We start from the raw sequence: 24,697 nt of genomic DNA, 5'->3' as shown, positions 1-24,697 counted from the left end.
TTCAAATTTATGAATTTAAAATGTCAAAATATGACTTAAAAATTTAAATTGTAAATCTAAATTGTCAAAATATGATATAAAAAGTCAAAACCATAACTTAAGGTCACAATTGTGAGATGCAAATAAGAAAATAGGAGATGAAAGCACAAATTTATCTTCCCACATTCCTGACTTTTTATCAAATCATTTCAACTCTTTACTCTTTAGATTTCTTATGAATTAACAAGGATCCTTTTAATCATCAAGGTTAAGTTTACATTTTTATACTGGAGGAAATCTGCAGACCTCATACTGGTGGGCCAGTTATAATTAAAAATACGATATGATCTGGTGGGCCGGGTATAACTGTACCACGGGCTGGATTTGGCCCCTGAGCCTTGAGTTTGACACCCCTGTATTAAGTTTTTTCTTTTTCCTGCATGTTTACGTCCTTGTTTGGATATGCATCACATCTTTCATTTATTTCTTGTTCATTTTGTTGGCCAGCTGCAGTCAGGATCTCTGACTGTGGACAGTAAATCTATCAAAGGTCTACAGCTGAAGACTAAAGAGCACAGAGGCTGTACCATCACATTTGGTCCAGTATTGATGCAGCTGAGTACTTGGGCAGTGAGATCTCTGTTGTTTGAATAATACAACGGCGTTCCCTCTCTCAAACACCTTAAATAGTGCTCTCTTTGTCCATTTCTTCTTTGTTTTTGGCAATGTTGATGCTGGCGTGTCCATTTCCTGTGTCATGTCCATTTTCTTTAGCCTGATTCCTCAGTGCTATCTTTTTCTGCCTCTTCACAAGTTTGACGTAGAGGATTCCCCACAATGAATTAGACAGGAAGTAGAGTCCGGTGATCAATCCCAGGAATGTCATCCTATAAATGAAGAACAGAGAGCGATTTTACATTTTCACTACATGGAACTCAGCGAAGGTTCAAGCAGGAAGACTGTTTCTTCTCATTGGCTAATCAACATCGTTGACCAATCATCTGTCGTTTTACACTCTCTCTTTCACAGCCTGTCGTTTAAATCATTGCAGCATGTGAATGACAGATTTTAATAATGTGTTCAGTCAATAAGAATAATTAAAAAATTAATCAAGTTAATCACATCACTACACTGTGATTAATCATGATTAATCACAGCTTTTTTTAATAGTGTAAATATATTTTTATGTTTTTAGATTTTAAAGGTTATTGTCCAGTGTTTTAGTTTTATTCTTTTAATTCTATTTATAGCACATTAAAGTTCTGATCCAAGTCCTTATCGATACCACTATCAATACTTTCTATAGTTTGGTGGAAAGACAAAATCAGGTCAAATATTTAAACTAAAGTGGTCTTAGCTGAGTAGAGGTTGAGTTAAAAAGCTATGATTCAGTCTGTCACATCTATATCCCTCAAATAATATAGATAATATAGATTTAAACTGTATTTATCTAAGCTTCTTATTAAAAACTAAATTTTCCCCTTTATATGTGACATTTGAACACATCATAACATATAGAATACAGTCGTCTAATATACTGAGGTTACCTAAACACATCACGTTTTCCGTCTTCAGCTCGTAAACTTCGCTAATTAACGTCAATTTTGCCGATTCCACCACAGATTTCTACACTGGATTAATGTTGGTAACAAACAGGACTAGGGCTTGACGTTAACTTTTTTGCTCACTGGCCACCGTGGCTACTCATTTTTGAAATATTACTAGCCACCCAATATTTCCAGTGGGCACAATTGTGTTGACTGGAATTTATGTGTTAAATGCCAGATTGGGTAGGTCTGGTATGAGATGATACACATACTCCATTTCCTTCTTTAATGGATACTTAGTTTATACTATCATTAAAATATTGACTTTTAATTAACGTTCTTAAAAGAAATCTGAAATGCAGCTGGTTTCGTTTCATTCCCACTCAGACAAATATCCACCAGAGAATGCTGAGGTTGTGTCACTGATAAATTTCACTGGCCAAAGTGGCTAGTTGAAGTCAATCTGGTACCTGCTGAAATCACCTGCATTTGGCTAGTCGGCCAGTGTTTATGAGCACTTTTCAGCATTTATCTGAGCAGCTGAAGAAGAAAACTGTCCTGAAGCAGCTGAACAGAGTGGTACGACCATGGCTTGATCCCATGTTCTTGTTAGCGTCTTTGCTAACATTCGCAAAGACGTGCTTTGCCTGAAGGTGGAACTTCAGACTCGTGCTTTTGTGTAAAGACAGTTCATCACTGCAGCATGTACCCACAGTTTTGGTTTTATCGTCACTAACATTCTCCAGCTTTTTAAAAAGAAAATCACCGTTAAGCAGACCTGGGTCTGTCTCCTCTCTCATCACTGCTGGCTGTGTCTGACCTCTCACCTCTTCACCCCCAGGCACCTAAACATCCATGCTGGAGGACTACGGGAGCAAGCTGTGGTCAAACTTAGCCATATGATTATATTGCGTTATTATTTTTTTAACACGTTAAAGGTTTCAGATTAATCACAAGCGTTAACGCGTTAATGTTAACAGCCCTAAAATTTTTTATAATTTGTTTGTATTTTGGCTTTCAATGCTAACAAAATATAATTTTAGAGGGAAAGTTTTTTCATAGAATTTTTTAATACCAGAGAACCTGTAATAACTTGATAGTAAGCTCTGTAAAATGTTTGTATACATAAGTACCCTCGATGCCAAAAATGTCCCATTGAAACTCATTAAACCACATTTATCCTGCAGCCACGGCAGTAAAAGACTGCATTTTATGGTATTAGTTTTTCATTCTGGAGTTGTTGCTTCAAATTTGTAGTTTTTCTTGTCATAATGAAAGATCAGACATTTTCCTTTTTTCAGGGATATTTAGGGAGTAACTTATTTTTAACTAACAGTGTGAGAAATAATAATGCATAAATGTCAAAGATGCTGCTCAACACTGACATATCCAAGGTTGTGATGACCCCTTCCAATGAAATCAATCTGCATAAAGTTTATGAAAATCACTTCTTTCTTTGTGGTTTTGTTTTTCACATTAAGAAAATAATTTCATGCATTAAAAATAATAATGATTTGGTATTTTTCATCAGGTATCATGTTGATGAATGAACTAATGCAAAAAAAATTATTTTTTTCTAAACGCTTTAAAATTTTTATGCTGTTTAAATATGGTGAACATTTTTGGGGACAAGGAGTCTAAGTCTTGCAATTTTTTATGAATCTTACAGTGTGAAATTAACATATCCAAGACTGTGACAGCTGCTTTCAAGGAAATCCAATTTGCAAGTAGTTTATGAAAATTATTTATTTATTTATTTTTTCACATTAAGGACAGGTGTCAAACTCAAGGCCTGGGGACCAAATCATACCTGGCCCACCAGATCATACGATATTTTTATCATAACTGGCCCACCAGTATGAGGTCTGCAGATTTCCTCCAGTATAAAAATGTAAACTAAACCTTGATGATTTATAATATCCTTGTTCAGTCATAAAAATTACAAAAAATAAACAGTAAAAATAATTTGATAAAAGTCAGGAATGTAGGAGAAATCAGTGTTTTCTCTACATTTTCAATTTAGCATCTCACAGTCATGACTAAAAGTTATGGTTTTGACTTTTTATTTCATATTTTAACCTTTACATCTCATAACTTTAAATTTGTATTTCATATTTGTACCTTTAATTTTAATAATCTTAAATTTTTAAATCCTATTTTGACCCTTCAAAGTCATGATTTTGACTTTTATCTCATGTTTTGACCTTTTTCAACTCCTAACTTTAACTTCTGTCAGATTTTTTTGCCTTAAATACACATGATATTTAATTTTATTTCATATTTTGACATTTGAAACTCATGATTTTGATATTTATCTCATATTTTGACTGTTAAAAATTATGATTTTGAATTTTTTCTCAGTTTTTGACTTTTAAAACTCATGATTTCAGTATTCTATCTCATATTTTGCCTTTTAAAAACATTATTTTGACTTTAAATGTCATGTTTTTACGTTTTAAACTTATAAGTTTGACTTTTTATCTCAGGTTTTGAGTTTTTAACTTATCATGTTCACCTTTCAATCCCAAAATCATTTATCATCAGTGCCAAGTTTTTAACCCTCATAATTCATTGCTGGTGAAAACTAGGTTGACCTTTTATGGTTAAATGTTGACCCTGTTAGGCCCTGAGGTTAGACCCAAGGTCAGAATCCGGCCCCTGCTGTGATTGAGTTTGACACTCCTGCATTAAAGGATTTAACGGATTATTAATGTTTTAAAATTGGCATTTTAAAGTTTAAATTCCAAACAGACAATTTAAAATTTGATATTTCTCATCAGGTCTCATGTTGATGAGAGAAATCATACAAAGAAACAGGTAAAAAAAATAAAAATGTATAATATTTTTACTGGTTTTCCAGTACGGTGTCCCTTTTTGGACACAAAGAGAGAGTGTGTCATTATTTTCTGAAAGTGTTCAGCTGCTGCTCAGTAACATGCTCATCCAAAATCTAAGAAAAACTGACTTCCACTGACAGAACTGTCTCTGTCAGTAGAAGTCAGTTATGTTAGTCATTTCCTGTCTTCATGCTAAGTTAACTGGAACATGCTGCTGGGTTAAACTAGCACAGAATGAGTTTTTTTTTACTCCTTTCATTATAACAGCACTAATCGTGTGTTCTCACCTAAATGCATTAGCGTCGTATAGTCGACACGCTCCACGGCCTCCACACTGCTTCGTGCCCCACTTCAAACACGTTCTGTCAATCAGTGCTCCAAAGTAGATAGGAGGAGGTATTCCACCTGGAAATACACACAAACATATCCAGAATTTTACACTGCCTATAAAAGTATACACCCCCTTAGGTGTTTTACCTCTTTTACTGATTTATAAATAAATCAGGATCAAGAACATCTGGCTTTAAAGTGACTGACCTAATCCAACAGAGGTCCAGACAGTTGGTGCTATTAGTCTCACAGTTAGTGAAATGAGGATCCCCTGAGGTCAGTGACTGTGTCTCAGTGATTGTAGTATAAAGACACCTGTGTCTGGAAGGTCCAGTCACTGGTTCATCAGTATTCCTGGCTACCATTATACCATGAAGACAAAAGAACACTCCAAGCTACTCAGAGTAAAGGTGATTGAAAAGTCTAAGTCAGGAGATGGAGACAAAAACATTTCCAAGTCTCTGAACATCCCCCAGAGTTCAGTTAAATCATCCTGAAGAAATGAGGGAATATGTCACATGTGTAAATCTGCCTAGATCAGACCGTCCTCACAAACTGAGTGGGTGTGCAAGAAGGAGACTAGTGAGAGAGGACACCAAGACACCTATGACTACTCTGAAGGAGCTCCAAGCTTCAGCAGCTGAGATGGAGAGACTCTGCAGACAACAACTGTTGGCCAGGTTCTTCACCAGTCAGAGCTTTATGGGAGAGTGGCAAAGAGAAAGACACTGTTGAAGAAAACTCAGATTCAATCTGGACTAGAGTTCACCAGAAGGACTGTGGGAGACTCCATGGTCAAGAGGAACAAAGTTCTTTGGTCTGATGAGACCAGAATGGAGCTTTTAGACCATCAGACCAGACGCCAAACACTGACATCAGCACAAATACACCATCCCCACTGTGGAACACGCTGGTGGCAGCATCATGCTGTGAGGATGCTTTTCAGCAGCATCATGCTGTGGGGATGCTTCTCAGCAGCCGGCCCTGGAAGGCTTGTAGGGGGTAAAATGAATCCTGGAGGACTTTTCCAGTCAGACAATGAGCCGAAGCATCCAGAGAAAGCTACACAGGAATGGTTTAAAGACAACAAGGAGAATGTTCTGGAGAGGCCGAGCCAAAGCCCTGACCTCGATCCAAGAGAGAGTAGAGGCTGGACTTGAACAGGGATGTTCACACCTGAAACCTGTACAACCTGACAGAGCTTGAGCAGTTTATTAAAGAAGAATGGAGTAAAATCACAGAGTCCAGATGTTTGATCCTGACTGAGACCTATCCACACAGACTCAGATGTTTCCTACCATGTATTATGATAACCTTAACTACATGTATGTGTTTTGGCACTCACCCAGAGTTCTCACTATCAGTGTTTGCATTCCTAGGGCCAGTGACTTTAGGTCTTGCTGAATTGACCTGGAATATTAGCACAGATAATAAAACACCGTGATGTTGTCATTTAAATGATACACAGCATGCAGAACTGCTGATAATGATGCTCTAAAACCAAAAGTATGCATGAAAGAGGAAGAATCTCCAACCTGAGCAGGACTATGTATCCTGGTGTCCCCCCACAGGCAGAAATGAAGGAACCCACCACAGACAGAGCCATGTAGATTTTAAATATGCGATCACAGTCACTCTTCCTTGGGCACTGGCCCAGCACCGCAGACATATTCATGCTTGGAGTCATCATCTCCCCCACACAGGTGCAGTTATGGAACACCTAAAACAGCAGAAAACATATGGAACAAAACATTTGAATTAAACCTTTGCTTTGGAAATAACTAACCAACAGAGTTCATCTTTCTGAGGACCTCATCAGCACATTCTAGCACACACAGGGATACACATAAGGGATAAAGGAGGGAGCTGTCTCAGGCCCAGCCAGACTGGAGGCCCATGGAGGTCAGCTACTTCATGGTTCATTGTAAAGTGAAGCTGCGGTAATAAAATATAAACCCTGTTCTGTGCACAGATGTCAGGATACCACGGAATAACGTAGAGGAAACCAAGACAACTTTACAGTTTACAGCAACAAAAGCAGCTAAAAAGAGGCATGAATGGGCAAAAGGTTTAAAAAAAGGTGGCAAAAACAGTTGAAAAGGTGGCAATAAAAAGCAAAAAGGGGCATAAAATGGGCAAAAAGCATATATAAAGTGCCATAAATGGGCAAGAAGTGGTATATAATGGCCAAAAAGTTGCAAAAACTGGCAAAAAGCACCTCAAAGAAGCCTGACTGGGCAAAAAGTGGTGAAAAAATTCATTAAAAAAAAAAAAAAACGGGTGGAAAAGTGTCAAGAAAAAAAATAAAATAAAATGGCTATAAGTGGCCAAAGAAGCGGTAATAATGGATGGAACAGTGGTGAAACTGGTCATAAGAAACATGAATATAATTCCAACATCACAACCCAACATCAGCTTGTCACACTTTTCAGCTCCAAAATAAAGTAACTGTTAGCCAGGATGCTAACACCAATGCTACTGATCCAACACACATGCACTGATATCATCAATACATCACAACCAGGGAGGGCACAGTCTCTGGGGTTGATCAGAGGCCAGGGTTGATCTGGGCTGGCCTGAGCACACTAAGGCTGTTGGAACGAATTTCGTGGTTTTAATATAATTCAGATATTTAAAAAGTCATTAATACTTGAAAGCTGAAGTTACTATTCAAACGTGTTTTTACAATATTTTTGCTGTTTATGATCGTTCTCGACTCTCTCCTTGGCCTCTGTTTCACCCATATGTCGGTGTAGGAACCAAATGTTCGTCACAACTGACATGATGAACACACAGAGGCACCGATGGCTGCCATTGGGGATGTTTGGGGATGTTTTATGCCAAGGTGGTGCACACGCTGGTGAGGCTTCGCTACATCAAGAGATGTACAAGAATAAAGAATGTACAAGAATAAAACTGTGATGCCCACTGACAGTAACCCGCTGTCGTGGTGGAAAACGTTCTGGTCCAGGTATCCTCTCCTGTCCCAGCTGGCGCATTGTTACCTGTGCATCCTGGTCACTACGGCTGGGACGATAGTGAGCAAAAAACGCTCTGTTCTTGATTCAGAAGACGAGGATCGCCTCGTGTTTTTAGGTAAAAACATGTAGGGACAAGATGGTATCAACATTTTTTAAATGTTTTGTTCATTATAAACATGAAGTTATCAGTTTGGTGCAGTTTAATTTATTTTTGTTTGACATTTAATTTCTAACCTGTTTGTTAGTTTTAAAGTTGACCATCAGTGCCAGAATACCTGTTAAAGGCCTCTAAACTGTGTTTGCACTAAAAAGTGCATAAAATTAGCATGAACTACTTTTTCTTTTAGCTCATCATTTCTTCATTGCAATCTGTAATGTAATATTGGAGGGTCCCCTAGTGGACAAATCTGTAACTACACGGTGATTAAAGCAACTGAACCCTTTACATGCATATTAATAAAATATATGCATAAATATTCAAATATAATTCAAAATCTGTAAAAAAGAACAAATGAAATTTAAATGAGACTGCAGATAAACACTGACAGCCCTAGAGCACACAGGGTCAGTTTTTCACTGTCTGAGCTCATGGCCAGCTGACCCGTCAGAAGGATCTGAACTTTTCAGCAGATTCTGTGATGATGTTGATCAGATTTTGACACTTTGACTTTCATCATTAAACCTTGATGTCTCTGTTTCTCGTTCCTGTACCTCTGTAGTCCTGAACCGTTGAACTGAGACGGAGTAAGGAGACCAGAGGTCCACCACAAACATCGTGTTATGATCTTTGTTTTTATCATTTGTGGGTTTTACTTGCTGTTTTCAATCACTTTTAGTTATTTTTACTGTTTCTATTGTGTTTCTTTTCTTTTTAGTAACAAGAACAGTGGAGTTATCAGTAAAAACTTTGTTCTACTTCACTTTCATTTTAAAAATACAAATTTCTTCCTTACCATTTCCTTGCCATTTCCACTGGAAGTCTTACAACCAGCCAGGCATGGCGAAGCATATGTCATTCCATTGTAAGTGCATACTGGGTCCCAGTGCTTCATTGAGCATGAGCAGCCCATGTTGCACTGTGACAGCAGAGTCTGTTGGTTATAGGACACATGAGGAGCCCTGGTACACAGACGGGACAAACACAGGTGAGAACGGGGCAAACGGAGCGAAATAAAACAGAAAAATGCTGTAAGGTTTCCAGGCCACTCACCCCTGATATGTGACGGTTAGACCTGCTACCTCTGAATTGCCACAGTGGAGGAAGACCTGAACTGCAAGCAGACAAAAGGACCCGAGGGAGGCGGTGATCGACACCCTGGCTGCACCGATAACACCCAACTTAAATCTCTTCAAAATAAAACCTCCAGTGATGATGCCCAGAGCCACTGCTGGTAGGTTCAGAATCCCTGGAAGGAGTGAAACGAGGATGAATGAGCCAATCAGATCAACCAAAACCCTAAAAAAGTTCAAAATTCTGAGACAGTTTAAACAACCTATCATTACCTCTGAATTATAGAAATGCTTGTCTTTCAGCTCATTGTTCTACGACTAACCAAAAAACTTACATTTATACATTTAAACTACATTAGTAGTTACAGCTGTCAACATTTACTTTCAATTTTAAACAGTTTCTATAGTTTGTCTGCCTGTTCATCTACTTCACTTGATTTTCAGACACTTAATAAACAAAAATACTGCATGTGTGATTTATCTGGCCTCCCTGTTAAAAAAGTAAGTTAGTAAATTCAACTATTCACACTACCTTGATCATATTTAAATATTATTTAAATATTTTTTTATTTTATTTTTTTAGATAAATACTTTTAAATATATACTTTTTAATTTATATTTTTTGAATATTTTTTTTAAATTGGAATTTTTGAATATATTTTCTAGATTTATTATTTTAAAATTTATTTTAACATTAATACTTAATATCAATTTTTATGTATAATTTTAAAATCTAATTCATATTTATAATTTTAAATATATTTCATATCTATACTTTAAATATATTTTTTATTTTTATTTTCTAGATTTTCAATATATTTTTGTATTTATACTTTTTAAAATACATTTTATGTTAATACTTTGAATACTTTTTATTATTTATTTTTTAAATTATTATTATATTCATACTTTAAATATTATCTATATTGATACTTTTATATATTTCTATATTTACACTTAAACTATATTTTTTATATTTATACTTAGGAAATTATTTAATATTATACTTTAAAATATATCTTTAAATTAATACTTTAAATATTTTTTTTAATTTATACTTTTCAAATATGTTTTTAGATTTTTACTTTAAATATATTTTATATACATGCTTTTAAAATATATTTTATATTAATCCTTTAAATACTTTTTATTATTTATTTTTTAAATTTATTATTATACTCATACTTTAAATATTATCTATATTTATACTTGTATATTATTTCTAAATTTACACTTAAAATATATATTTTTAATATTTATACTTTGAATAAATTTGTATATTTACACTTAAAAGATATTTTTGTTATATTTATACTTAGAAAATTATTTAATATTTATACTTTAAAATATATTTATAAATGAATACTTAAAATTTTTTTCAAATTTATACTTTTCAAATATATTTTTAGATGTATACTTTAAATATATTTTATATACAGACTTTTAAAATATATTTTATATGTATACTTTTTAAATGAAATATTTATATTTATACTTTTACATATTTTTTTCTGTTTACACTTTTAAAATATTTTGATAGTCATACTTTAAGGTCACCTTTCATTCACCTCCTCTTTTCTACAACATTTCTGTTAATCAGTACATTTAGCTCTTTGATTCTTTATTTATCCATCAGCTAAGACAAACCATTTAAAATATTCTTCCAGCTCTAATTTAAAGGTATTTATGAAATCCGTTTAGCAGCTTTAGTCTTAATATTCTCAACTCAACAATTTTGGCCACCTATACAAAAACTAACAGTTATCAAATAACTTCCTTTTTATTATTTACGCTGCACTTTAAGGTCAATATATAAACCATTTTAACCATTTTCTGATCCCTACTCATTTAACATTGGGGCTAGGAGCAGCTCTGTGTGTGAAGGTGAGGGAGACGGGTTCATGTCTCATGATCAGCTTCTCTCGGTGGTTATATGGTCCTGAAAAAAAATGTCATTAAGAATTGACAGTTTCAGAACAATGAAATCAAACTATCAGGACTTAAACAATAAGAATGCTAACCATGATGGTAAACAGTCATAAAATGTTAATTATTGCTCAGGGGCCTATTTCACAGCAAACACAATAGGAGAGTCCACAGTGGGCTTCTCAGCGCTCTCGTTTCAAGTCAGCTTTATCTCCTGCAATCACACTTCCCTTCAATAACATCATTGTTAGAGTGGCATAGAATAGACGGGGTTCCCCTCACGCTCCCTACCTATCAGGAAAATGGCCTTTGAGGCTGATTGGCCAAACGTCTGCTCCAGGAACTTTGGCTTAAAGGTGATCATGCCAATGAAGCCGTTGACGGCCACCAGGTGGGTCAGAATCATCATGGAGTAGATGCTGTTCTTAAACAGTCTCCTGAGAGAAGGAACGAAATCTGGACAGAGACAAAGACAAAGAAAGCGTGATTTTCTTTTGACAAAAAAAATGAAGATGGTCTCCTTATTACTGCTGGAGGAAATGTAAAAAGTGTCCTGCTGTTTAAATATATAAATATATATATGTATATATAAACATCATAGAATCCAGGGAATCTACGTGTTTTTGCACGTTTTCTGCATTTTTAGAGTGGTAGGAAAAAAGTGTTATATAGAATAAACTGTGCAAATCACAATTTTTAAGTATTTTCTATCAGTTTAAGCCTGACTGTTCCTAATCAGCATCTTTTTGACGTCTAATTGGCTTTAAATTTGTAAAAACCCACGGACAGATGTGAAGGGTGACAAATAAAAGAAAGATTACAACATTAAAAAATGGAAATACATTGTGTTCTTTGTATAACTCCATTGTTATTGACTAATAACACCTTTAAACGATCTTTGGCTGCTTTCTTAAATGCTCCACAGCCTCAGCGTCACTCAGCCACCTGTTAAGTAACCGTCTCCACGTGTGCCCTTCCTGGCGGGTCATTCAACTCCAGCCCTGACTGCGTTGTGGTCAGTTCTTAAAGTCCAGGTATCAGGGTTAGAGGTCTGTGTTTTTTCTGGGCTGACTGCTTTGTTAATTATTGAACACTAAAACCCCTAAATCTATTTGAACAGTGACATGTATTCACTGACCTCAGTGTTCGTAGAAGTTTAGGGTTATTCACAGATAAAGCACACATTCTTTCAGATATTATCTAACTGGTTAAGTAATTGTTATATATCAAATAAAAGTCTGGATATAAGCCGTACCTTTGGCTAGCTCCAGGAATGTTGGCGTCCTTTCTTTCTCCCCATGGTCCAGGCTTTCCTCTGGCAGGAAGTTCTCCTGCTCTGGCACCGTGGTGATCTCTGTGCTTTTACTCTGTCTCTGCTCCTGACCTTGCTTTGGTAAAGACTTTGGCAGGAACCAGAACGGGATACTGGACAGCAGGACCACAGTTCCTGTGACTATGAAGCCCAGCCACCAGGCCCCCACCCAGCGGGAGTCCTTATAGTTGATGGTGATGGTATCTACAAGAGGACTGTGTCTGTTAGACTCGGGGTAATCCTTAACTTTCTTTGTTGTAATGACTTAAACATTAGCTGGAAGCTTATAGCCCTCAGGGTCTGTAAACAGTCCTAATCCACATGGTAAACTGTGGACGATCCCAGCCTGATGAAACTCTGGAAAATCCTCATCTGCTTTGCTCACTGACAGAAACCCTGCCGTGTACTTTTGGTGTTAGACGGAGTCTTAGAATGAATAGATCTGCACACACTAGATCTGCTTCTATTTGTCTGAATCTTACCTAAATCCACAGATCCAATGTCCACGTAGATTTTGGCTAGGAAGGACCCGAGCATGAATCCAAACATGGGCCCTAAGATTCCGACAGTATGGATGCAGGCTGGAAAAGGGAGAAGAGGAGGAATAACAGTCAGTCAGTAAGAACGTCTACAAACTCAAAAATATAAATGATAATGAGAGGTCAGGCTGAAAGTGTTGGAAGAAAATGTGTAAATATAAACGATCACATAATCTAAAGCCAACGACCTGATCATTGTAGAGCAGGGGTGTCAGACTCATTCACAGCAGGGGCCGGATTCTGGATTTAGGTCTAACCTGAGGGCCTAACAGGGTCACCTTTTTAACCAGAAACTGTCAACCTCATTTCACCAGTGATAAAATACAAAACAAAAACTTTAGCACTGATGATAAACGATTCTGACATTTAAAAAGTTAAAAAGAAAAGTTTAAAGGCTCACAATCTGAGAAAAATAAACGTATTAGTTTAAAAAGGACATAAGATGAAATTGAAAAATAATGTTTTTTCAATTTAAAATGTAATAGGAAGTCAAGAAAGTAAAAATTATGAGTTTAAAAGGTCAAAATATGAAATAAAAATTGTAATCATGAAATTAAAAGACACAATATGATTCAAAATTTCAAACTGTGAGTCTAAAAGGTCAAACTATGGGATTATGAAGTCAAAGGTTGGAGTTGAAAGTATGAGATAAAATACAAGATAACTGGTTAAAAACTGTGGCAAAAAATGAGTGAAAAGTGACTATAATGGACAAAAGAGTGACAACATGGGAAAAAGGTGGCATTTTATTGCAAAATGCAGCTTAAATGGCCAAAAAGTGGCAAAAACGGCAAAAAGGGGTAAAAAAATTGCCAAAAGCAGGATGAAAGTGCCAAAAAGAAATGTTAAAATGGGAATAATGTTTAAATGAAGACATTAAAGAGCCACAAATCATCACAAAAGAGCCACATGTGGCTCTAGAGCCACAGGTTGAGTACCACTGTCTTAAACCATCAAGGATAAGTTCACATTTTTACACTTGAGGAAATCTGCAGACCTCAGACCGATGGATCTAACTGTTACACGGGCCAGATTTGGTCCCCGGGCCTTGAGTTTGACACCCCTGCTGCAGAGAATCAAACAGGACACATTTATTTAATGCCATGCTAAACTTCCACAGCTATGAAACGTTACTAACCCAAATAGAAAGGAGTGTTCTCTTCTCTGGAGAAATCATCCAGGTAAGAAACGCCCAAAGGCATGATGGGAGTCTCTCCAATTCCACGCAGCATGTTTCCCAGGAACACATAGATCCACATTGAAGAGCCAGCCGCCTTTTCACAAGCTAAGAATGAGAGAAACAGACTCAGGAAGTGGAGCAAACCTCTGCATCTGCATGTTTGTATCTAAAACTACAAGCCCTTACAGCCTGCAGTCTGTCTGTGCAGCTCACCTGTCTGAGCCTTTAGATCGGGCGTTTCATCGGCCTCGTTCACCGTGTGATTGGACAGGCAGGGCAGGATGCTCACAGAGCTGTTAGCACTGTTACTACTGTGAGACATACTGGTCTCATATTTATACCTGGAAAATAACATGGACAAATGTGCATTTAAAATATAAATGATGGGGGGGTTTCTCTGATTCTTAGGAGGATTGTGGACAGGCCAGGGGCACATAGTTTTATTAGAAAAGTCTAAAAAAGTGTGTTTTGCAATAATAATAATAACAATATAATATTCATCTTCGGTGCCCCCTGTGTGAACATTTACATTTATGCTGGAGAAAAGTAGACCCTTCCCCCAGGGTTTTCCCATCATGTAAACATTAGTATTAGGGTAATTAGCAGCTAGTTTTAGACGTTTATACCTCTTGTATAAACCTATTTTAATAAGAAGAGTACGCAGGGCAGCTATGCCTCTAAGAACCATTGTAGGAGACGTTCACAGTTTAACATGCACTGTAACCTGAGGATGAAGAAGGTGAAGAAAACGGGGTACTAACTGTCCCTGGAAGAAGTGAGGCAGGGCAATGAGATAAGATCCAACAGCCATGATCAAGCAGCCGATTCCAATCAGCCTGGGACGATGGAGCTTAGCTCCGAAGTAGCTCACGAAGGCTATGACCAGCAGGTTACCTAGAAATGACAAGGAGGGAAGAAACAATACATAAACCATACACCTGGTTTTAGAGATAGAAAATGAGCTTGATATGAGCCGTCTTAAATCAGGAGCATTATACCGTTAGCTTTATAACTCTAATATTAGAAATAGATCCAGTCTGACCAGTTCTTCTACTGGTGAGGAAAAATAATCTCTGTTTTTTACATTTTAATGGAACTAAACTAATCCTGGAGTGTTGTTAGGTCTGTAATCGACTATCATGGCTATTGAAGCTGTTCCAGGTTTATGCAGACCTTTTAATTTTCACTCTGTTCACAGTAAGAACAAGCCTCTTGAGTCCTAGAGGGACCAAACTTGGTCCTGCTCGCCTTCATCCAAACAAACTTGCTCTGTGCTCTCTAGTTTTGTACAAACACAGTCGTGTTACACATCAGATTAAACAGAAGAAACTCAGCTACAAGCCCAAATAAACCATTTTTACCGACACCACATCCAACTCGAAAAGAACTCAAATCAATGACCATGTATAAAAGTGGCCCTAGTGTTACGTAGCCAGACACTTCCGCCCCCTATGGGATGGTTCCTGGTACTGCAGACACAAGCATGGTCTCATTTGAAAGACCAGCCTCTTCTGAAAATTCTAGTCATGTTTGTGCAGTTTCTATTTGTTTTAACAGTTTCTTTTACTTTTCTGAACTTTATTTTGTGTTTTTTGTGCTATGAAAATAAATCTGCAAAGACATTAAAGGTGAACTCCAAGGTCAAGGTACATCAGTGTCAGATCGCACCATCTGTCGTCGTTTGAGCCAAAGTGGACTTCATGGGAGACGACCAAGGAGGGCACCACTGTTGAAAACAAATCATAAAAAAGCCAGACTGGAATTTGCCAAACTGCATGTTGACAAGCCACAAAGCTTCTGGGAGAATGTCCTATGGACAGACCAGACAAAACTGGAACTTTTTGGCAAGGCACATCAGCTCTATGTTCACAGACGCAAAAATGAAGCATACCAAGAAAAGAACACTGTCCCTACTGTGAAACATGGAGGAGGCTCTGTTATGTTCTGGGGCTGCTTTGCTGCATCTGGCACAGGGTGTCTTGAATCTGTGCAGGGTACAATAAAAACTCAAGACTATGAAGGTATTCTAGAGAGAAATGTGCAGCCCAGTGTCAGAAAGCTTGGTCTCAGTCGCAGGTCATGGGTCTTGCAACAGGATAATGACCCAAAACACACAGCTAAAAACACCCAAGAATGGCTAAGAGCAAAACATTGGACTATTCTGAAGTGGCCTTCTATGAGCCCTGATCTAAATCCTACTGAACATCTGTGGAAGGAGCTGAAACATGGCGTCTGGAGAAGGCACCCTTCAAACCTGAGACAACTGGAGCAGTTTGCTCATGAGGAGTGGGCCAAAATACCTGCTGAGAGGAGCAGAAGTCTCACTGAGAGTTACAGAAATCGTTTGATTGCAGTGATTGCCTCAAAAGGTTGTGCAACAAAATATTAAGTTAAGGGTACCATCATTTTGTCCAGGCCTGTTTCACGAGTTTGTTTTTTAAAATAATTCTGTCGAACCACAGTTCAAAAGCAATGTCTGATTTTCATTGGTTAATTTTCATTGAATTTTTATTTATTATCACTTTTGTCAGATTCAAGTTATTTCTGTGACCTTTGTGGGTTTTTCTTTCATCAACAGAGGGGTACCAACAATTCTGTCCATGTGTGTATAATGGCATATGAGTAAAAAAAAAAAAGAAGTTTGATACCTGAGATTTTTCAAATGGCAGAGACAGACAGACAAATTGTACCCAAATGGCACAAGAGGCACAAGAGGGGATCTTGCCTGGATATTTTTTACTAAAATCTCTCTTATTTTGTCCTGATAACCTTTGAGTGGCATGAAAGTTGAAAGAGGTAATGTCACAATGTGGTGCTTTGGCCCACTGGAGAGTTTTGGACTTCAACTGCATTATTTCTATGAGAGTTATATACTAAAATTGCAAAAAACAAACAAACAAAAAAGGTTAAAATGAAATGTTTCATTTGCCAACTTGAGTCCCTCTGATCCAGTAACATATATACACATATTTACACATCTGAACAAGTTTCACACCTGCCCTCTTCATTATTGTCCCTGGATCATTCAAATAGAGCTTGTAGTTACAGAGTTACACTCATTTAAAGATGGACTGTAAATTTCGAGCAGTATCTAATAAAAGAGGCTAGGGCTTAACAGAGTTTTACTCAGAGCTGAACTAAGTCCATTTCTTGTTATAAAGACTTACTATAAACACGTTACTTTAACCGCTTAGCTATAAAAGCTAAAAATCTAACCTTCCTTTAGTTTATTTGTTTTAAATAAAGTATTCAGTAACGTTTCTGCTGCACTGTCAGAGCAAACATGAAAGCTGTTCAAAATTAACAGTGTTGACACTTATTCAGTTTTTAGTTTTTAAGTTAAAAGTAAACGTTTTTTTGTTATTGCACTCAAATTATTTGACCAATATTCCTTTATCTGCAGCGTTTTCCCAGAATGCTTTCGGGCATTAAACCCTTTTGCAGCATGAGTGAAGTTACTGACTGAGTTGAACAGGTCCTACCAATGTTGATGTTCACATTAATGAAGGTACTAAACCATATGAGACTTCAGACTCCGGTCCAGTGGGTCACTATCAGACATTGATGCAGGTGGTTGTTGAAGGTTGTTCTCACACCTCGGGGACTCGGGTCGGTTTGGGACTCAAATTACAACATTATTGCTCTTTCCTGTGGTTTGGGTTGCATTCACATTGGTCAGTCAAACCAAACCATACGTTTATGACGCCGTCATCCCACAGAAAGAGCCGCAAAGAGGAAAAGGAGACGTATCAGAAGACGAAAACGGAAATCCACCTCCTTCCGCCGGTCTTTTTTCCACATAAACACAGAAAAACACTGAATTTAGGCTGTCTTGGGATTTCTGCTTTTGCATCGGGGCATTGCTACATGTTTACATGTTGCTATGGCAACACAGACACCAACCGAGGTACCAACATGTATTTGAGTGTATTAAATCACACATATAAATCTGTGAATCTTGAGGCCACCTCCTGCCTTTGGCTCGCACATTGGTCTGCTTTGCTTTCACACCTCAAACGAGGTTGAACCAGGGTTTGTTTGGAACCAAACCGAGACCCTTGTTTTTAAGTGAACCAGGGTCTGCTCGTTTGACACTAGAGTTTCAGTGAGCTTTCACACCTCACCCTGAGTCCGCCTACTTTTGGTGGAATGTACCTTTAAAAAACAGTGTTGTCTCACTGAGTACTTACATTTTTAATGTAATTATCTGTAGTATTTTAAGTTCTGTGAACATATCAGGGTTTACGGTGAACTAAAATGATTGAATTAGAACTATTTCACTCAAAGTTGATGGTTCAGCTAAAGTACTGCAAACTCAAATTAACATTTGAATCTGAGCTTTGATCGTTTGACTCTTTATGTCAGCCCTGTGATTGGCTAGTGACCAGTCCAGGGTGTACCCTGCCAGCAGGGGTGTAGCATGGGGGGAAAAGGGGTACTGATTACCCTGGCCCACAGCAGGGAGGGGCCCTTGAGGAGCCTGCAGTGAAAAGTGTGTTTGTATCTATTTTTTCTTAGTAATTAGTGTCATTATTGAATCAAAAGTGGTAAAATAAATGGGCCAACCGGCTGAAATTTGTATCAAATAGAGTAAAATAAATACTGGGGGGCCTCTGCTCCTCCCTTAAAATGTCCAAATGGTATAGTCCAGCACTGCAAAATAATGCAAGTAAATTCAGTTTAACCAGAGTAAAAAGACTGGTCATAATGGGAAAAACTATGATTAAAAAATACATTAAAATGCATATTTATTTTTAAAATTGATGCAACATTCGTTGCTCGGCTCTCCAGGTAAGGGGGGACTGTGACTAGACTAACTAACAAGTTTCCACATCTAATGAAGTAAGCTGACCCTGTATTTCTGTTTAATGGTATTTATTTGTTCATTTCACTCAGCATTTTACGTAGTCAAACTTTTCTTAACAGAGGCAGAACTACATGGTGGCTCCACGATCTCTTATTTAGTTCTCATGAACACCATGATAGAGCTGCCATCTGTTAGATTTACACTCCTAAAGTCTTAAAGTTAAAATTATGCACATACCCATTTCAAAGCTGCCGTCTATGACCCCGATGAGGGAGCTGGGGATGTCAAAGCGCCTCTCTATTTGGGTGATGGAGCTTTTCATATAAGCTCCACAGAGGGCTTTGGAAAAGTACACGAAAGACATGGAGGCCAAGAAGAGCTGAAAGACAGACAAGAAGACAGTTAGTGCAACATTTCATACAGTTTTAGATGGAATTAATCTCTTTCTGTGCAGTTAGAGAATTTCAACAAAGCTTAATCTAACACAGCAGATTACAGGGTGATTATCACACACTCTCCTGATAGATGAGGCTAATTCACACCTGCAAGATCAACAGGACTTCACACCTGCTTCAGCACTGACTGGTTTAAATGAATGAAAACTGGATCAGAGCGATGAAATCACATCTTTCTCCACATCATGTTCATGACGGCTAACAAAGAGGGCCAAAACAATCAATCAAAAGGCAGAAACTGATTCAAAAGACCTGGAGATGAATGAACAGCTAGTTAAACTTCAGTTTTCATTTTTAAACATCACTGAGTCCTTTTTGGTGCTTTTTAATCTACTGGTGCTGATTCTGGCACTATAGTTGGTGGATTCACACAGCTACCAGTAGATTATTTAGCAAGCAGCATTATTGAATCAGGAATAATAATCAAGGCTTATAGTGTTCTTATAGTGTACGGTCATGGACGAAAGTATTGGCACCCCTGGAGTTTTTCCAGGAAATTTCTCACAGAACTTGTTGCAATTACAAAAGTTTTTAGTATACACGGGTTTATTTCATTTATGTGAATTGGAGCAACACAAAAAAGCATCAAAAACATCCAAACACATTTCCCTAAAGTCAGATGAAAATGCCCAACACTTTCAGAGCAACCTTCCCAAAGACTTCCAATAAAACTCTCCAAAATATGCAAACATATCTCAAAAGTTCCTTGGAAATTTCCAGGCAAATTCCCCAGAATACCCAAACTAATTCCTCAAAATTTCCATGAAAATTCATGAAAATCCCATTCCATTCTGGAGCTTTCTGGGAAGTCCATTCTGGACATCTAGCTTATGAAAATTCTGAGAGCAGAAATGATTTCTATGTTGAAGGAAAGCCAGTGTAATGTTCTCATATGTGCATGCAGGGTCTAAGGTTGCTTTCTAAGAAATAAACCCAGAGTCGTGCTGTTGAGAGCGACATTCACCTAAACTATGACTCTCTGGAGGAGCATCCAGATCCCAGCTGCTTCTCTTATCTCCAAGCTCTGTAATCAACCTGCATCTTAACTCTCCCCGCCACTCATAAACTGCTCTGCTCTCATTTACAGAGCTGCAAAAATGTGTCAAAGTCTCAAAGTTTATCTGTTCAGGACAAAATAGTCTTTCTGTGTCAATGCTAATACTTTTTACGGCTGCAGTGGTTGGACATTTGTTAAACTCAGATAATCCTGACATATGAAGACAAACACACCGAGATAAGGTCAAATAAAAGCAGCTTAATGATAGGATAGAGCAGCGACACTCAGCCTCTGGCTCTTTTGTCATTATTTGCGACTCTTTCATGATTTTAAGAATTATTTTAAAAAGGGGAAACTTTTTAACTTTTATCAACATTTTTGCCACTTTCATCCATTAAAGCTACCATTTGCCATTAAATGCCACTTTTTTCCTACTTTTTTCCCCATTTTTCAACTTTTTTTCAATTTTTTACCCATTTATTGTCACTTTCATCTATTTAAGCTACATTTTGCCATTAAATACCACTTTTATCCTGCTTTGTTGCCCATTTTTGCCACTTTGTTGCAACTTTTTACCATTTTTAAACCACTTTTATCCCATTTTTGCCCTTATTCAGTTCCCCCCCATTTTCACCCACTTAATTTACCTTTTGTCATTAATACCTCTTTTTTCCTACTTTTTTCCCATTTTTGCCACTTTTTATCCATTAAAAATACCTTTGCCACTTAAAACCACTTGTATCCTACTTTGTTGCCCATTTTGCCACTTTTTTTTCCATTTTTTTCCACTTTTATCCCATTTTTGCCCATTTAAGCTACCTTTTGCCATTAAATACCTCTTTTTCCCATTTTTGCCACTTTTTTGCAACTTTTTACCCATTTTTGCCACTTTTATCCCATTTTTGCCCTATTCACAGTTTTTCTCCCCATTTCCACCCAGTTAATTTACCTTTTACCCCATTTTAGCCACTTCTTTTTGCAACTTTTATCCAATTTTTGCCCTTTTTCATTATTTTTCACCATTTTCACCCATTTAAGCTCCTTTTGCCATTAAATACCTCTTTTTCCCATTTTTGACACTTTTATCCCATTTTTGCCCATTTAAGCTACCTTTTGCCATTACATGCCACTTTTTTCCTACTTCTTTTGCCAATTTTTGCAACTTTTTTCCAGTTTTTTTCCACTTTTATCCCATTTTTGCCCAAAAAAGCTACCCTTTGCCATTAAATCACTCTTTTTCCCATTTTTGCCTCTTTGTTGCAACTTTTTACCCATTTTTTCCACTTTTATCCCATTATTGTCCTATTCACAGTTTTTCTCCCCATTTCCACCCAGTTTTTTTACCTTTAATCATAAAATTAAATTTTTTCCTAGTTTTTGCTCATTTTAGCCACTTCTTTTTGCAACTTTTATCCACTTTTTGCCCTTCTTCACCATTTTTCACCAGTATTCACTCATTTAAGCTCCTTTTGCCATTGCATACCACCTGTTTCTCATTGTTTTGCCCATTTTTGCCACTCTTGACTGCTTTTTGCCCACTTTAGTCACTCTCATTTATTTTTGCCGTGTTTTTGCCACTTTTGGACCATTTTTTGCTGCCTGTAACTCATTTTTTTGTCACCTCTCACCCATTTTTGTTATTTTCTGACCCTTTTCCTCCCCATTTTCACCCATTTTTGTTGCTTCTTGACTATTTTTACCACCTTTAAGTTATTGTTATTGCTACTTAAAGCTGTTTTTGCTACTTTTCACCACTTAGATTCTGGCTCTTGCAAAGGTATTTTTTAACAGTTTGGCTCTTTGGTTGAGCAGGGTTGAATAACACTGGGATAAATGATTGACTGTTTGTAAATAGTAAATGACCTTGAGCTTGCATAGTGCCTTTGGTATTGGCTGATCGCATTCATGCACATTCATGCACATTCATGCACATTCATGCAGACTTCTGATGGAGCAGTGGGAGCTAGTTAGGGTTCAGAGTGACCCTCAGACCTTCTAGTAAGGGGACAACCCACTCTTCCACTGAGTCACTGCCACCATCCATTTCAAAGACAAACAAATAAGAATCAGGTGAGAAACAGCGATGAGTAAAGGTTGACATGTCACCAACCTTGAGCTTGGAGCAGCAACCCTCACGTGGTTTTTTGGACTCTACACTCATGATGCTGCTGTTTGTTTAACAGATGCGAGGAAGCAGATGTTACAGCAGCACAGCTCCTGCAGAAAGACACCAAGATAAACAGAGTTAGAGGGGAATGACTGCCTTATTTAAGTTTATTTTCCTACAAAATGTTCAAATATACAATCCAATAAAGTAATGGTGTTAGGAAAAACAGCGTCTGTCTGACTACTCTGAGCATAAAATAACAGATAAAGGACTCACTGTGCTTTAAGAGCTCTTTAAAATGTGCTGAGAGAAGCAAACAGCTTTCAGAATAATAAAGGAGAGTGCTACAAACCCTTCAGATTGTCCCAGACTGGCACAGTTGTCTTAAGTTTGGAGAACTTTGAGCCAAATTCACTGTAAAGTAAGCTTCTGGTCAGATTACAAAGCAACAGAGGAGGTTTCTACACTCAAACATTAAAAAGAGAACTTTCTACAGGATCAAAAACATTGAGGAGGAAAAGGTTTTTACCTGAGAAGCAGAGGTGTCCCTTTGAGTGATGGGAGGATGGAGTAGAGCAGCTGCAGGCTTGTAGGACCTGCCAGGACTTTGTGCCTAAAGCAGCAGCCTTATCACAAACAAACTATAACATCACCTGTAATCAGTAACCCAGCCACTTGTTGATCATGTCAATAAAAAGCCCTCCAGCTCCTCTGACCCTCACACTCACAGACATGCGCACACTCTCCAACCCAAACGTGACCGCTCTGGTTGAGTAAGGTCCAGTGGGACACGAGTCTGACCAGCACCGGAAGGTCCACAGGTTCACTGAATGCAAACACGCACAGACACTCACAGCCTTCGCACACAAACACATCCTCCTCTGTGAACATCACAAGCCTCCCGACTATCCATCTTTTTGAATGCACAACAAACAACAACAGCGTGAAGCTGGCCAAAGCTTATTTTACAAGCCTGCTGTTATCGTTAGTCTGCTGTTTTCAAAGCCTCAAGTGCTTTTCCTCTCCTGGAGAGATGGAACTTGTGTAAGGCTGGGTGTTTCCTAGGCCCGATCAAAGTCTTCCTGTCCCATTGATAGCCCCTAACAATGGCTTCTCTGGAAGTGCTAATCACTGAGAGCTGCACATCACCTGAAAAGACTCACAGGACAAAACAAACCAGCTACTCAGTGAAACTGAAGCTTTAAAAATGGAGAGCAGTAAAAACATGCATGCACCAATAACAGAACATGCATGTCTATCAGCTGTGTTTACATCTGACTGATTTTAAATGAAACAAAGTTCATTTAGTCTTTAACAGACTATTTTAACAAGTGGTAGCCTGCTTTCTTGTTCTCCGCATTAAGTACCAGTACTGAAGGACTGGTTTTGGTAGTTTTCTCATATTTTCTCTGACATGGAAACGGGAGCCATCAGAGGTGAAGCAGTGTGGTCGGTGACCGTGCCAACCAAATAGAAAGTTTGGCTTCGATTGAACTAAAGAAACAAACATACTACAGGCTGGTGATAGTTAAGGCAAAGTTTATTTGTAGCACATTTCAGCAACAAAGTGCTTCACACACAACAGGGAAAAAGATTCTTTAACACTTTAACCCCTTAATGCCTGTTGTATCATATTTGATGCACACTTTTATGAGACTTCTATCTGATCAACATAATCCATGAATTACTTCAAAATATTTTAAATACAATCTAATAACTGATAAAAATGCCCTCCAGTGGATTATCAGTTGCCAATATGCCTAATGTATCAAATGTGATGCAAGAAAATATATATGCTAAATTATATGGCAATTTTTTCTTATTTGAAATTTGGGTAGAAGGTTGAATAAACATGTCAGTTTAAAATAAATGAGAATTTTCTGGCTATTATTTGAGTTATCAGGCATCAAAGGGTTTAACACAGCTGCAAGAAAAAGTATGTGAACGCTTTGAGATGATGGAGTTTTCTGCATAGTCATCAACCACAGCATCTCTGTTGGATTCAGGTCTGGGCTCTGACTGGACCACTTCAAAAGGTGGATTTTCTTTTGTCAGTGTGAGAACCAAGGCTGTGCATGACAACAGGACCACAGTATGAGCACAGAAATCCCGATTTTTGTTTGTGTGTCATCAATGTTTCAGTCACAGTGAATGCTGAGATTAGACCACAGAGTAGGATGCATTTTGTCCGAGCAGAGGCATACCCCCCGAGGATGAAAATTTATCATCAGAGGGGTGGGAATCACAACCACTACCCCCCCAACAATTCACACCCTGCCTTGTTCTGATCTTCTTGAATTGATTGGATTTCAGGTGTGTCAACTCCTCACTCCAGTCAGCTCTTTTTGGAGTCATTAGCCCAAGGCCGCGTCCACAAGGAGACAAATTCAGGAGTATACACAAAAGTTTTTTGTTGTGGGTGTGCAGATGGTCGAGTGGTTTAAGACACGCACCCAGTAGCCTGGGTCAG

At 37.7% G+C, this 24,697-nt stretch overlaps 1 protein-coding gene across 1 annotated transcript; it reads right to left on the bottom strand.

Annotated features, from left to right (window-relative positions):
• LOC121505515 (solute carrier organic anion transporter family member 1C1-like) lies at positions 1 to 23,171 on the bottom strand. Its single transcript, XM_041780909.1, has 16 exons — positions 22,757 to 23,171; positions 22,580 to 22,641; positions 22,231 to 22,337; positions 18,906 to 19,047; positions 14,623 to 14,755; positions 14,075 to 14,202; positions 13,820 to 13,966; positions 12,625 to 12,723; positions 12,086 to 12,346; positions 11,122 to 11,286; positions 8,885 to 9,080; positions 8,628 to 8,793; positions 6,229 to 6,413; positions 6,039 to 6,103; positions 4,651 to 4,768; positions 1 to 866 (listed from the first exon to the last, which is right to left on the bottom strand). Exons 3-16 carry the CDS (start codon positions 22,279 to 22,281, stop codon positions 662 to 664), a joined length of 2,061 nt encoding a protein of 686 aa, XP_041636843.1. The 5' UTR covers positions 22,282 to 22,337; positions 22,580 to 22,641; positions 22,757 to 23,171; the 3' UTR covers positions 1 to 661.
• Positions 23,172 to 24,697: the final 1,526 nt, after the last annotated feature.

The sequence above is a fragment of the Cheilinus undulatus genome, linkage group 23 (assembly GCF_018320785.1).
Source record: "Cheilinus undulatus linkage group 23, ASM1832078v1, whole genome shotgun sequence".
Classification (NCBI taxonomy): Eukaryota; Metazoa; Chordata; class Actinopteri; order Labriformes; family Labridae; genus Cheilinus; species Cheilinus undulatus.
This window is presented reverse-complemented; position numbering and strand designations above follow the sequence as displayed.